At 40.5% G+C, this 13,702-nt stretch overlaps 1 protein-coding gene across 2 annotated transcripts in view; it reads left to right on the top strand.

Moving 5' to 3' along the window:
• Positions 1–13,702, top strand: part of LOC111582038 (neurexophilin-4) — a 135,605-nt gene that overhangs the window by 85,625 nt on the left and 36,278 nt on the right. The window contains exon 1 of one of the 2 annotated variants that reach the window (XM_023290505.3): positions 3,730–4,216. The exons of the other annotated variant lie outside the window; for it this stretch is intronic. Coding sequence (XP_023146273.1) covers positions 4,163–4,216 — 54 coding nt within the window. The 5' untranslated portion in view covers positions 3,730–4,162. Of the gene's footprint in view, positions 1–3,729; positions 4,217–13,702 lie in introns of those variants that run through there. 2 annotated transcript variants of the gene reach the window in all.

Raw genomic sequence — 13,702 nt, 5'->3', positions numbered from 1 at the left:
CGCACCCTACCTTCAGCTCCTCATCTTTCCTGTTGGTCCATTTGACCTCCGTCTCTTACCACCACCTATTCTTCTTTGCCATCTACTTTTCGTTACTTTGCTTCTAATCCTCCTTCCACTACCCGTTTCTTCCTCCTCCATCATGCTCTCACAATTGTCCTCCTCACTTATCCTTCTTTACCACCTTCTCCTCCTCCTCCTCTGCCTGCTTTTAGCTCAATCCATTCAAAGAGCACCAATGATGAAATGTGCACACTTTTTCATCACACTTCACTCTAATTTATTGTCTTTAATGGTACATACTTGTTAATTTGTTTGCAAATGTGGAGATGATAAACACGAGCAGCCTTTGAGTGTGCAGTTTTGGAAATGATGAAACTTTCTTCTGACATTTTGGGAGGCGAAGGAGAAATAATAATGTGAGGATGATATTTGTGAAAGTAGATGCACTCAGCTCCTGCTCAGAGCATGTTCATTCATTTACTATAACCATGCAGCGACTGAGTGACTCGGAATAGGAGTGTCGCTGCTAAGTGGAACAGAGAAGGGGAGCAGCTGGGCGAAATTCACCTGCCACTTCCAATGTGGATCAGAAATTGCACTCACACCGGCAACCCTTCTCCAGTAGCAGGAGAAAAAAAATTAGGGGAAACAGGAGGACAGAACGTGCTGTGGCCATACAAATCACAGACAGTAGATTGAATGGAGGGCAGTGATGGAAATGGGAAATGGTCACATTCTTTGAGCCCTGCTGTGTTTGATAGACAGGGTTTCATGGTCTACTGATGACAAAACAGTGGGTGTAGCACCCTGATTTACAGCAACCGTGAGAGCGACAGAAGTCAATAGATTAACTTGCGCCGATTGTGTTTTATGGCCACAATTTAGTTGGGCTTTTCTTCGGAATCAAAGATTTTTTTTGGTCATCAAATTGTTTAACATCATAGTGTATTTATGTCTCCTTTGTTTAGCGAAATGTAGGTCGAATGAAATACACATTTGCTACCTGAATTATATCTAAAGGCAATGAAGAAAGTTTGATAGCAGGGATCGACGCTGCCCCAAGTGTCATGTCATTTTAACACCGATTTGCACTGGCATTTGTATCATCAGTTCCATGTGTGCTTAAGTTTAGATTTAGGTTTAGGTCACAAAACTGATTTTGGTTCGATACCAATACAGTAAACACACGGTAAAAAAATGACCTTTCCCAAACTTTAGGGAAATGCTTACTTTCCTAAACTCAACTGTAACAAAGTTGACTCATACTGTAGTTGCTAGAAGGAGATATTGTAGAAAAAAAAACAAATAAAATGTTGAATACTTGTAAATATGGAACTTTTGCATTATGAAAGATATTTGTAAGAAGAACTTTTCCTTATTAAAATGTTTTTTTTTTAAAAAAAAACATAATTTAGGTGATATGTTTCGATCAAAACAAATATGGTGTTGCAAATAAGTATATATATATAAATGTCATTCCCAAGACTGGTTTATTCTCCTTGTTATACACGACTCTCAGCACTTACTCTCCTACTTGAAGAATGGAAATGTGATATTTCACTGTAGCACATTTTAATTTTCAAGTGTCACTTCCTGTGGAGTTGATCTCTGGTATTAGCTGACCCTGGAGTTTACTCTCTCTTGGTGTCTTGCCACATTATGTAAATAATTGCAGTTGGCCAAACAAGAGGGCTATATTTTACTTTGACAGGTATATTATTAGAAATAACAGTTTGACAGTGTCTTTTTTTTGGTCACCTAGCAATTTGCAGACTCGCCACACTGAATTTCCCCGTATCAGTCTTAATCTCTTCTCCCACTCCATTCCTTTTCTTTGTGCAAACACAGAGCCTGGTGCTTTTGTTTGCCCCAGTGTGCAGTGACTCTTTCCCTCGCAGGGAGGCAATGCTGTGTCATTCACACACTGATGAAAGCCACAGAGCGGCTGCAAAGAGGCTGCATTCCAGCGACTGATAACAGACTGCTAATGTACAATATATAGAGTCACAGAGCTGTTCATTTTACACTCCTCTTCATCTGTGACAGAACAGCCCCACTTGGCCACCTCTGAGGCCGTCAACACGATGTGCACTTTGTGGAGCAGTCCCAGAAACTGGCCTTGTCAAACGGCAAAATGAAGAAAGTGTACAGACATGCCACAGGTGTATCAGAAGAGAAAGGAGTCGCAACGCCCGTGTTTGATCTGGAGGCTTACATGTCTGGGTTCAGGACCAAAAAACAGTTTTTTTCTGTTCACAGGATAGATAATATCTAAACTGTTGCAGGTTTTACAGAGAGAAAAAGAGGAGAGAGTGTAAGAAATCAAATACTCTTAGAGGAGAGGCAGGAAAAAAGAGGAGTTGGTGTGTAGTATTTGGAAACAGAGGAACAAATTGAAAAACATTAAGATGGACAGGAATACGAAGGGACATTGGTGAAACAGACAGCTGGTCAGTCAGTCATCCGGGCAGACAGTTACGCAGAAGAGACGTACTTCATCAAACACAGACAGAAAGTCGAGACGGACATTATGCTTACACACAAGAGCTGCTCACTCAGTCACTGACAACGTCGTACAACGCCGAAGACACACTGATCTGTGCACAAACTTGCGAGACAGCCGAGCAAACACGGTGCATCCCAGATCAGTTTATTTTAAAGGCGGCACAATCCGGCTGGCAGCAGCTGGGACCGGCCATCAGGGAGAGATGTGGGGCCACGCTGCCCCAATATATCCATGCAACATTAATATTTCAAAATTGTTTTTCTGGGAATTTATGGTCTGGCTAGCTTGGGCTGTTGGCCTCCATCACACCCAGTCGCTGAAATGTGGCAGTCGGGGTTTGTGTTTCTGTGTGAGATAATGATTGTTCCCCATTTGCTGAGGTGTTCAGCTGCCACAAAGAGCAACACAGTCACATATTAGGTAGTGTTAAATTAGGTGTCACCGCTAGCCGAAGCAGGTATGTGTGCTGTCGATATTCCAATTTATAATCAGTTTGACATTTTACAGGGTTGTAGATCTATTGATTGATCTGTCTGTCCGCATACGATTTGGTTGTATTTTATCTGATGTATGAATGCAGATAGAAAATTGCACTTTGAAAGGAGTTAGTCCAAGTTAATAATTAAAGCCTATAGTATGTAGATATCATGTAATATTAAAAGTATAGGATGATTTATTAAGAATATACTGTGGGAGATAGTATTTCAGTATTGATTAATTTATGGATGTTTTAGTGGATGGTGAAATTTTAATCAGAAACAGTGAAAAATGAGCAAAATAAACAAGCATTTTCCCAAGAGCCAAAGGGGATATGCTCAAATTGCTTGTTTTGTCCAACCATCAGTCAAAAAGCACAAATAAATCCAATTTACTCTGACAAAGAAAAGCAGCAAAACCTCACATTTGTCAGGTTTGGAAATGTCAGTTTCTTTTATTTCATTTTATTTGCTTAAAATATGCTTTATTCAAGTATCAACATAGTTTCCAATAAAAAAGCTCTGTCTGAAGCATAATTGTCGGCATCCTGTGTGATTAAGTGCTTGGAAGAGCGTAAACAGTCCCCTCATCATCTGAGCACTGACTGGACAAAATCATCTACATGCAGTTGTGGTCAGTGTGGTTTCCGATGAAGGAAAAAGCAGCTGTGCGCCGTGACGCGCGCATGGACACGGAGCGAGAGAGGGAGGAGGAGGAGAAGGAGAGAGAGGAAAGGAGAGAGGGAGGAAGTGAGGGAGGGAGAGAGTGCGACGCATCTCTCCTCTCAAAATCAACCAGTCAGTATCCCATTAACCATCCGCTGGTAGATCCTCCATGAGATCCGCTCTTTGCCTCCTCCACCTCCCCGAACCGACTTCGCGCACAAACTTCCAGCCAAGACGGCCAGCGTGAGCGGAGAGCCAACACCATGGATGTGCCACATGAGACGGACCCGAGAAACTGAAAGCGCCGCTCAAAGTTTGCCACCACAAACCCAAATTGTGACACTGACAAAGCAAACGCACAACTTTACGCGCGGTTTTCTGACACCTGTCACTCGTCGACCTGCCGTTTGGGATTGCTTGGACTCCGCGGTGCGTCTTTATATGTTCATCCGGGGAGACGTGTAGCTTTTTTTTTTTTTTTTTTAGGGTGGTCCGCTCTAAGGAAGGTGACATGCAGGTTCTCGGTTGGACCATAGTTCTCCTCTGCCAGTGGATCCTGCGGAAGGTGAGTTTAATATCATTCCAAGAAGAAGAAAAAAACTTTAAAAATCTATTTTATATCTATAGATTTGAGGTGCAGCGTTTGGAGAGAAACATCTCCTTTTAGAGGTTCCTAGGAATCACTCACTTGAAATAAATGACACGAGCGATAACGTTTTTGTTTTTGTTTTTTTTTTTGTTTGTTTTGTTCACATAAAGGTTTTTTTTTTAAATTGAAATCGCATCCAGCGAGACGAGCAGGTTTAGTTTCTGGTGATGGAGCCGTATTTCAGCTGGAGAGGAAAAACCTTTGCTCGCTAAAACTTGCTTGGAAGTTATTAAATCTTCACCAGTGCGCAAAAAAGCGCAAAAAGAGGCTTTTCTTGGATTCATTTGTCCGGGACCGTAGAAAAAGCGCACTTTTGCCCGGTTTCCAAACCGGATTTCTGCTGTCTGTGCGTTTCCCCTTCACTCCCAGCTAAGCAGCCCTTCTTATCTATTTATCTATTTGCGCTCGCAGCAACTTCCTCTAATTTTTTCTTCAGAAGTTAAACACGCCCGTGGCCTGTTTTATTATCTCGTCGCGGAGTTTGTGCGCACTACTTTGACTGCTGCAGCTGCTGATATGTGTGGTTCACAATGCGTGCGGGCGTGCATGTGCGTGCGCGCTCCCCTGGCTGTTTGGGGCATTATGGCAGAGTTTTTTTTTTCTTGAATTCTTTACACTGACAGTAATAATGCACATATTATATCTAGAGCCCCGCACATGACAGAACACAATGCAGGACAGCATAACAGAATACAATAGGAGGCTGTCTGTCCCAGCAGATCCACACCATCTGTACTCAGCAGGACTTTGGCCTCACAAAAATGAAGGAGAATAAAAACATGACCTTTTCATCATAGTCCTCTTCTTATCCCCTTTCCTCACCTCTGACTCCTTGATTTTTCCTCCTCTTTCCTGTTTTTTTTTTTTTTAAAGTTGGCTCATCTCACTATGACTAATTTTTTAAAATTTTTTTATTTATTTATTTTTTTTAAAGAAATCACGTGCTGTGTCAGGCTGATGCTGTCAAATCTTGTTGAAAAACTGACAGTCCTTTATAATTTCCTATTTTTCAGTGCTCAGAAAGCAGCCCCGAAGTGTAAAACAAGTCCTTTTAGCTGCCAAATGTCACTCGATTAAAGTGACAAAGTGTAGTGTTATGGACTGGAAGGAGCTGAGAGGGCGGACGGGTGGGAAACCTTCATTGCCAGCAGATTTGCTCGGTGGCCCACGGTAGCCAGCATTTTCTCCAAAACAGTAACAACAGGAGAAAAAATGGTGACATGAGTGTGTGGTGTGTGATTTTAAAAAGAAACGCTGCTGGCTGCTGTCATATTGGGGTTAGGTTGCATTGTGATAGATAATAACGCTCCTTTTGAAGATGGAATGCAAATCGTTTGTCCTGCTGTGTCTCGTCCACTTGAGAGCTCAGTTTGGGTTCAAGTACTTGGATTGACTTGATATTAGATTGTATCAGCGTTGCTTGGCGGTAGTGTGCCATTTCAGATTGTTATAGAGCTTCTTTTTTTGTAATAAAAAAAGAGAAAGCGAGGGGAAGCGAGGAGAGTCTTTTTTTACCAACTCTGTGGTGTGATGACAGTGATTTAGCTGACATAATATGACAAGTTGCATCCGTGGGAGCACTATTAGCTCGAGGGATTAAGAAGTGAGGAGGTAAAGGAGGCGGCAAAGGCAGGTGAAAAATTGGGTAAACAGAAGGGGAGGCAGGGGGGAAAAGAAAAGTCAGCAGAAAGAGAGAAGAGAAGGGAAGGCTACATTGGTCGATTTAATTTGACCGTCTCTTTGAGCTAAACTCCCCCTCAGTGGTCATTTAGAGTAACTTAGAGGCCTATTTAGGCACATATGTAAGTGCGCTTGAGTGTTTTGCAAGGAAGCATGGGGAGAGCATCCTCAGACTCATTTTTACATTCCCTCACTGCACTCATTTTTATAGATTATTATCCAAACATCTCCTTAAAAATGAATTTGTTTTAATCTAAATGGACGTATTTCGGGTGAGTTCTCATTTTTATAGGAATAATAATAAAGCAGTTGCATTTCCTCCATATGGTGTCCTATGCTGCAATTTTCAGATTTTTTTTCCACCCTGTGCTTTGAAAAGATATCTACAGTAACAGCACTACAAAAGAAGAAAAGATGTGTGAAAAGCTTCTTTGCTGTTTTATGCTCCCAGTAGAAACAATAGCATTAGCCAGCATCTCAACCTGACAAAATCCTCTTATCTCCCCCCGTAAAACAACTAGCTATATACCCCAGGGATATTACAGCAACTGAGTCACTTTAATTTCATTATATATAGTCCTACTTCCTTTGCCATCACGTCTCATATATTCTGCATAGCTTTGCATTTCAGTGTCTCTTTGAAAAGTGTGTATCCAGACAACGATGCCCACGTTACACATTGTGGAGGGAAAAATCTGAGGCATCAGAAACCACAGATTAAACCAGGTGGTTGGTGCTTTCCCTCCCACTTGCTGTCTTTTTTTTCTGTCCATCCATCTGTCCGTCTGCGGATCATCTAAGCCGTCAAGCATCCCGGTTTGAACAAGCAGGAGGAGGTACCGCTAGTCTGTAATCTGCACAAATTATATTCTCAGTTCACAAAGCGATTAGACGTGTAATCTGTAGAATCATGATGACACAAGCAATCACATTACTGCTGTATCTGCTGCCGCTGAAATTGCTCCCAGAGATCAAAGAATTTTTTAACCTCAGAAAAAAACAACCCAAAAAAAGAGCCCTGGCACCGATTCATACAGTATTTTAATGAATTTAATGTGGTTTGCTTAAGGTTAAGCAGCGATCCGTTTTATTTAATTTGTTTTCTCCCCCTTTCAACAGCCCTATGAACCCATTTTTTGACAAACCATTACTTGTGAAATGAGTCATCTCTTGCTTGTTGCGGTGAATAGTTTTACCTCAGGCTTTGTATTAGCCCTGAGGAGAGGGAATTTAAATTTAAATGTGCAAAGATGTCATATGTCTTAGAGTAATGTAGAAAAAAAAAACATTGCTTTGCACAAGCATCTGTCTTCACACTTTAGGTCATGGATCTCACTTGGGACTGCACATTTATATATAATTGCATTTTCGATGTTTCAATGAAAGCATTATTTTTTAAAAATATAAAGAAGTAAAGCCAAGTATGTATAATAACTCTTAAAATCCCAATAGTATTCTGCAAATTCTAGATCACCTGTGTGCAATAATGGAGGCATACAGCAGGTTAATGGTACAAAATGAAATTATAAACCAAGTGTGCAGCCTGTCTTTGACTGACAGCTGAAATGCACCAGAAGTTATAAGAAAAGAAGCACTATGTGTGAAATTATTGATAAGACAATGGTATTATTTGGTATTAAGACACAAAAGAGAAGAAACCCAGAACATATTCAGGAGTTCACAAGGAGCCGCTGTTCTCACCGCTGAGCCGGTGTTTGTTTTCCTGTTAGAGCCACCTGTTCATGTTCCATATACAGATGTTGAAGGTGTTCCTGGGTCAGAGATTCAGCTACGGCATCGTACATATGCAGCATGAATGTATTCTCTTACAGTTCTGTTTAATTTTAGGCCACACCGTGAAAATCAGTAAAACTCCTGCACTGAAAACATTGCTTGAACCCATATGTGTACTATTAACAAAATATGCTTCAAGTATTAAAAGAAAATAGCGCAGAATATATATATTAAATTACTAGATGAGTATTACTGACACATTCTTGTGGAAGTAGCATTTTACTGTAATAAGATACAGGAACTCAGGCAGGTGTGAGGTGGTGCAGACATTCACCAAATCGCTCCTCGCAGCATCTTTTTCCAGCGCAATTCAGTATTCACCAGACTCAAAAGGTGATGTAATAATAGTGCGAATGTCAGCTCCAAGCGTGCCAAAACAACAGGGCGTGGGACTGCAATGGTTGCTGCATTGTTGTTTGTTGTGCTACCTTGTATGGTGTGTTTTGATGAAAAAATGGCGCTTAATTTTCTCTGAGTTTGAATAATCAGTGTTGAACCTGACTCAGCAGTTTTTAGAGCAGCTCTGAACCTGGAGTAGGTTCATTTTTCTCCCCTGAAAATGGTTCTGAAAGAGTTAATTCAGGGCAGTTCCTGCGCAAAGGTGTGTCAAGCCTTAAACTGTCTGCACGTTCATATATTTGGTTGAGGTGGAGCTGAATTGAAGTATTTCATGTATAATCAGAGGGTTTAGTCTATGACAATACGTCATCAGCTGATCATATGTAGCATGTAACAGGAAAGTGGAGTAAGAAATACAATATTTCTCTTCTCTCTAACATATACAAGAGCATACAATTGAAACACCAAAGTGCAAGAATCTTAAATGTGTACTTGAGCAGAGTACTGAAGTAGAAATGTTTTGCTACATTCTTCTACTGATCCTCACTCTGATGCTGCCATTAATGAGCCACGGTATTTTTTAACCTAACATTTGCACATTACGAGTCTTATTTTTGTGTTGTTTCATGTGATGGCCTTGTACCGTTCTCACACCAAGCAAATTTGTATTCAAACTGTGCAACACAACATTTCTCAGGCTTAATTAATTTCAAGGATTTAATGTTTTGTGTCACTTTGAGCGCAGCAGAAACAATCTGGTCGTGCATGTGTCGCGTAGCTAAAGGTAGCAGCATCTTATCGTTAGAGCCCACCCCTCTCCTCTTTCTGGTGCTGTGGAGCATCACCGTGTAAAATAAACTGAGGTTATTGCAGGGAGAAAAACAAGAGAAAACCAAATAAGTTCATGTTTATTTCTAAAGCACGTGTCTCAAAGTAGTTTCTAAAAGCACAGCTTTCATGTAAATGTCAGAACAATTATGTGAGTTTATTGTCAGGATAGGAAAGGAGTAAACTTTTCACATCCAGCTTAAAAACATAAAAGTATCAAACATGTTACATTCACTTACTTCAGCCAGTCTGAAGCCGAGCAGATGGGTTTCGGGTTTGAATGCAGACGTAGATCAAACTTCTGGAACAGAAAAGAAGCAGCTGGAGAACAGAGGCTGGTGTTGACATTGTCACATTTCTAACTGGCTTTGGAACTAATTTTAGGAACGGCCCTCTTAAAGTGCTTAAAAATCAAGATGCAAGTTAGATTTTTTTCTCAGTCTGGGCCTACTGACCCCGTTGCAGGAAGTCCTGCTTCACATCAAAGCTGTTTTCACTGTATTTAAGTGTTGCATAGCCATTGACACTGATCTAATGATGCAGTATAGTCCTGTTCATTCCAAATTAAACACATTTTTAAATTCACTGTGGTTTCATTTATTGTTACAGATTTTCCCAGACATTACAGATTTAACTTCATCTTTTTTAATATGTTTTTTTTTTGGTGATGAAAACTTGTCCTTCACGTATCTAATCAGTACCAGCCTAGGTTATGAAATGACACCAGTTGTGAAATAAGTTTTCCTATGATATCTATGAATGTGATACAGTGTGTGTGTTAGTTTTGGAGTTTGATGATCTCTACAGTTTGATCATGTGTTACTTCATATGACACTCCTAACTCTGCTGGGTTAGCTGGATTCATGGGTACTGGAAGACACACTTTTTGCCTCAAGAAAGAGGCAATAAAAGAACAAAAAAAGGGATTTTTAAAATGAATGTACCTGAAAATATATAGATAAGCAGATGTATAAAAAGCTTACTTCAGTTGCCCTTTCATTTTGAAGAAATAATTGTGAGTAAATCTTCTCATATGTGTCCAATGTCACCTTAATTAATTTAACAACAGGCATATATTGAAATAGAAATGGAAAACACTGATAGTCACACACTATCAGGTGTGTTAAAGTTTTGATCTGCATGCTGGACTAAATAATTTCCCTGGATGAATGGTGTAAAAGGTTGTTCTTAATTCAGCACCTTTTACATATTCAGCTGTTCTGTTAGTTTTTGATTTATTTTCAGAGGCTAGCAGTTGTTATAGCAGCACTGAGTTTTCGTTTAAAGAAAGCAGGAATCATCAAACTTGGAGTCTTTATGATGTATTTTCTTGGAATCAGTGCAGAATTTTACAGGATTTTGTACCATAATGCTCGATCAATGAGCCAACAATACTGTTATTAAAGCTCCACCTCCTGTATGGCTAAAATACCAGTAAAAACAAGAGGCTTCTGACCAAGCAGGCCCAGTCACCTAAATAATGTCTGAACTGTAACATCTATACATATTGATTGAATGGTGTTATTTGTGCTTTTTTCCGACTCAACAAATCAAAGTTGCTGCAGGTCTATAATTGACACCTTGGATGTATAAACTCAGCACAGTTAGATGATCTGAAGCACCAATAATACTACAATCTGCAGTAAAGGAGCCATTTTTACTGGTGTATTTGCTCCCCCTGTATTCCATGTCTTATCTGGGTTCCATAGTTATTTTAAAATAAATGCTTTTCAAACAGTACATGCTACTTGGGGTAAGAGAAGAAAGGATTCTGCATGAAAAAAAGCTAATTTTTCTGTTAATTTTTACAAACTCGCCTCCAGCTGTCAGAAGAGACTTGCTTTGGTTTGGATTGACTGGGTTGTGAATGCCAGATGGTGGGCTTTCTCATAACTGCAAATAACGTTGGCAATTGGTTGAAGCTTTAATGTTGGAGAGAAAAAAATGGAAATCAGAGAAGCAGAAGCACACACAAGTTGAATAAACGCCCCCTTCCTGTTTCGTCTGGGCTCTCGTGGTGTTCCAGAAAGCTCAAGTTAATATAAAATGGTAAACAGAATGTCTTTCATATGGTAACAGTTTATAGCATCATGGCAACGCTCAAGTACAACAAAATGTGCTTCCGTTGGTTTCCTTTTTGGCGATTTGCTACCTTCGCTGGCTGAAGGAAAAGTTTCTGACTGTTTTGTTTGTCATTTTGAAATCAGTAGTTGAGTCTGAATGCTTTAGCAACAACACAAAAGCTTGAGTTCTGTTGATAGCATGTCAAAGTTGTCACATATAACACTAATGGGATGGAAATTGTCCAAAAAATTGCAAAAAAAATCAAAGATACTAAAGCAATCAAAAGGCACCAGTTTGGAGTAAATTAGAGTTTTAGTATCGCTCCAGGTGTAGAAAATCTACTAAAGTGTACTACTAAAAATACATGATTATTATTATTATTATTATTAATAGAATTTACATGAAGTATCAAAGTCCTTAAAGTATTTAAGGCAGAATGACCTCTGTCAGTGCTTATCTTACTAGATTTCGTATAAATGCATCAGCATCCAAGGTTTTCATGTTGCAAAGTCCTGGAAAAGCAAAGAAGAATATAACATCATATTCTGCAAACCAGCACCTATAGCTGCCAGATAAACAAAACTGTTGTTAAATTGTAGTGAAGATATTGTAAGGTGCAGTTTTACTTAGATACTGTACTTCCAATCCTACTAAAGGAGGCAAATGATAGTCTCCTCATTTAAACTTTAATACTTTCAACAACCAATCATATGCGTTCATTATGGGTGAGATTGCAAAGTGTTAGGTTTGTGGCAAATATCACAAATTAATGAGCATTCCCATAACTCTGTACTTTTGAAGAAAAAAAAAGCGCTACACTACAAATATAGTCCAATTATCACTGATACTGAATAACCGAGTTTAGCGCAAAACACAAGCTGAGTGTCTGTCCAGTACAGTACATGTCATAGAACCATAGAGTTCAACTATTAACTGTCCTGCAGGAGTTAGATGACACGAAACGGGAGCTGAATATAAAAGCGAGTTGTGTTCCAGCAGTCAGTACATAGTGCACGCTTTGCCATTAGCACAAAATACCCCCCGACCTGTTGTTGGAAAAAGTGACTTCTTGAGCTCCAGTGAAAACGCAGCCAGACAGGGAAGCAGAACACTGGGCTCCACATCAGACCGTGCGACCCAGGTTTCACTGCCAGGATGATCTGGAAAAGAAGGCCTGTGGACAGCTGCTGCCTCAGCCCCAGGAGGGTCTCACGTCTCCCGGCCTGAGCCTCCGTCCAGCCTCCCGCTCAGATCTCTATGTGACTGCCAGCTCGAGCGCTGGAGGAGGAAGTGGTGATGATGGAGATGGCTGGAGACTTTTGTTGGGACGGAAGAAGCCTGATTCTCTGAAAGTCTGTGTTTCTCTTCTGTTTTCTATGATTATACGGTTTTAAACAAACACGGTCTTTCATACTGATTCTAGTTTTGTTTCCTGTGCATCATCTGTTTGTTCTCTCTGTCCTCCTGTCGCTGCCCGAGTGAAGGGAAGGAGGATGAGGGCAGAGCGGGTAAAGCACATATGGAGGTCTAGGTCAAGATAACCACACCTGATCTGTCTTGAACTGAGCTCTACCCACGCTGCAGAACACACACCCACACAGCATTTTAATGCATCCCCGCCTACCTGAATGGATGGGCTACCGAAATTACAATAGTCCTGTGTATGACTCACCAAGTCTTATGGAGTGACTGAGGAAAATTGCTCCCTGAGAGGAGTTGGAGGGGGCTAAAAAAAAAAAAAAAAAAAAAGGGGGATGTCTGAGGAGATAATAACACCTGAAAAGGAATCAGTTTGAAAGTATTACTCGTAATCTGTTCGCCGTAAAGATATGTGACACAGACGTGCATGCACTGAATGTGATAAAAATGAATTACCCAAGAGCACATGTATAAACGCCTTCACCGCCGAGAGGGAAAATTAAGGAATGCGGGGAATGTGGCTGCCTGATTGTTCGGCGTTGTCATGGCCAAGGTGGGCTAGACAAAAATGCTATTTATCAACACAGCAATTACCGCTGAGATATTACGGCTACGATGGCAGGGAGCGAAAAATGAACACTTAGCTGAGGCAGATAAAGGGACATTAGAGCTGGGAGTGTCGTGGCCCTGCTACATGTCTGCCAAGAGGGCAGACATCCATCACCGCACAGTGACCTGAGCGGATGAGAAGGGTACCACTTCTTCTATCATCTCGTATTTTTAATGTCTGAGTGATACCAAAATGTTTGAGTACATCCTGTTGAATTTCATTCGTCTTGTGCACACAATTTGGTACAACTTAAATACACTGAAGTCGTCACTGAGTGTCAGGTCAGATTTGTGAGCTATAGAGGAAGCTCTGGTATCACTGCTTGTTTTTAGCCACACATGGAGACAGTCCAACACTTTGTTGCAGATTAAAATATCTCTGCAACTGTAAGATGGATTGCCATGACATTTTGCACAGACATTTGTGGTCCCCATAGGATGTATCCTAAAGACTTTGGTGATCCCTTGACCTTTCTTCAAGCACTGTCATGAGGCTGACATTTTCCTCTTTTAGTAAAATGTCCCAACTATCGGATGGGTTACCATTAAATCTACACACTTTCGTGCCCTTCTCGGCATGAATTACCATCATTTTGGTCATCCTTTAAGTTTTTATGTGGCTCAAAATGGTAATTTGACCAATACTTTGGATTATGCCCAAATACCTGC

This window comes from Amphiprion ocellaris, chromosome 5, assembly GCF_022539595.1.
Source record: "Amphiprion ocellaris isolate individual 3 ecotype Okinawa chromosome 5, ASM2253959v1, whole genome shotgun sequence".
Lineage (NCBI taxonomy): Eukaryota > Metazoa > Chordata > Actinopteri > Pomacentridae > Amphiprion > Amphiprion ocellaris.
This window is presented reverse-complemented; position numbering and strand designations above follow the sequence as displayed.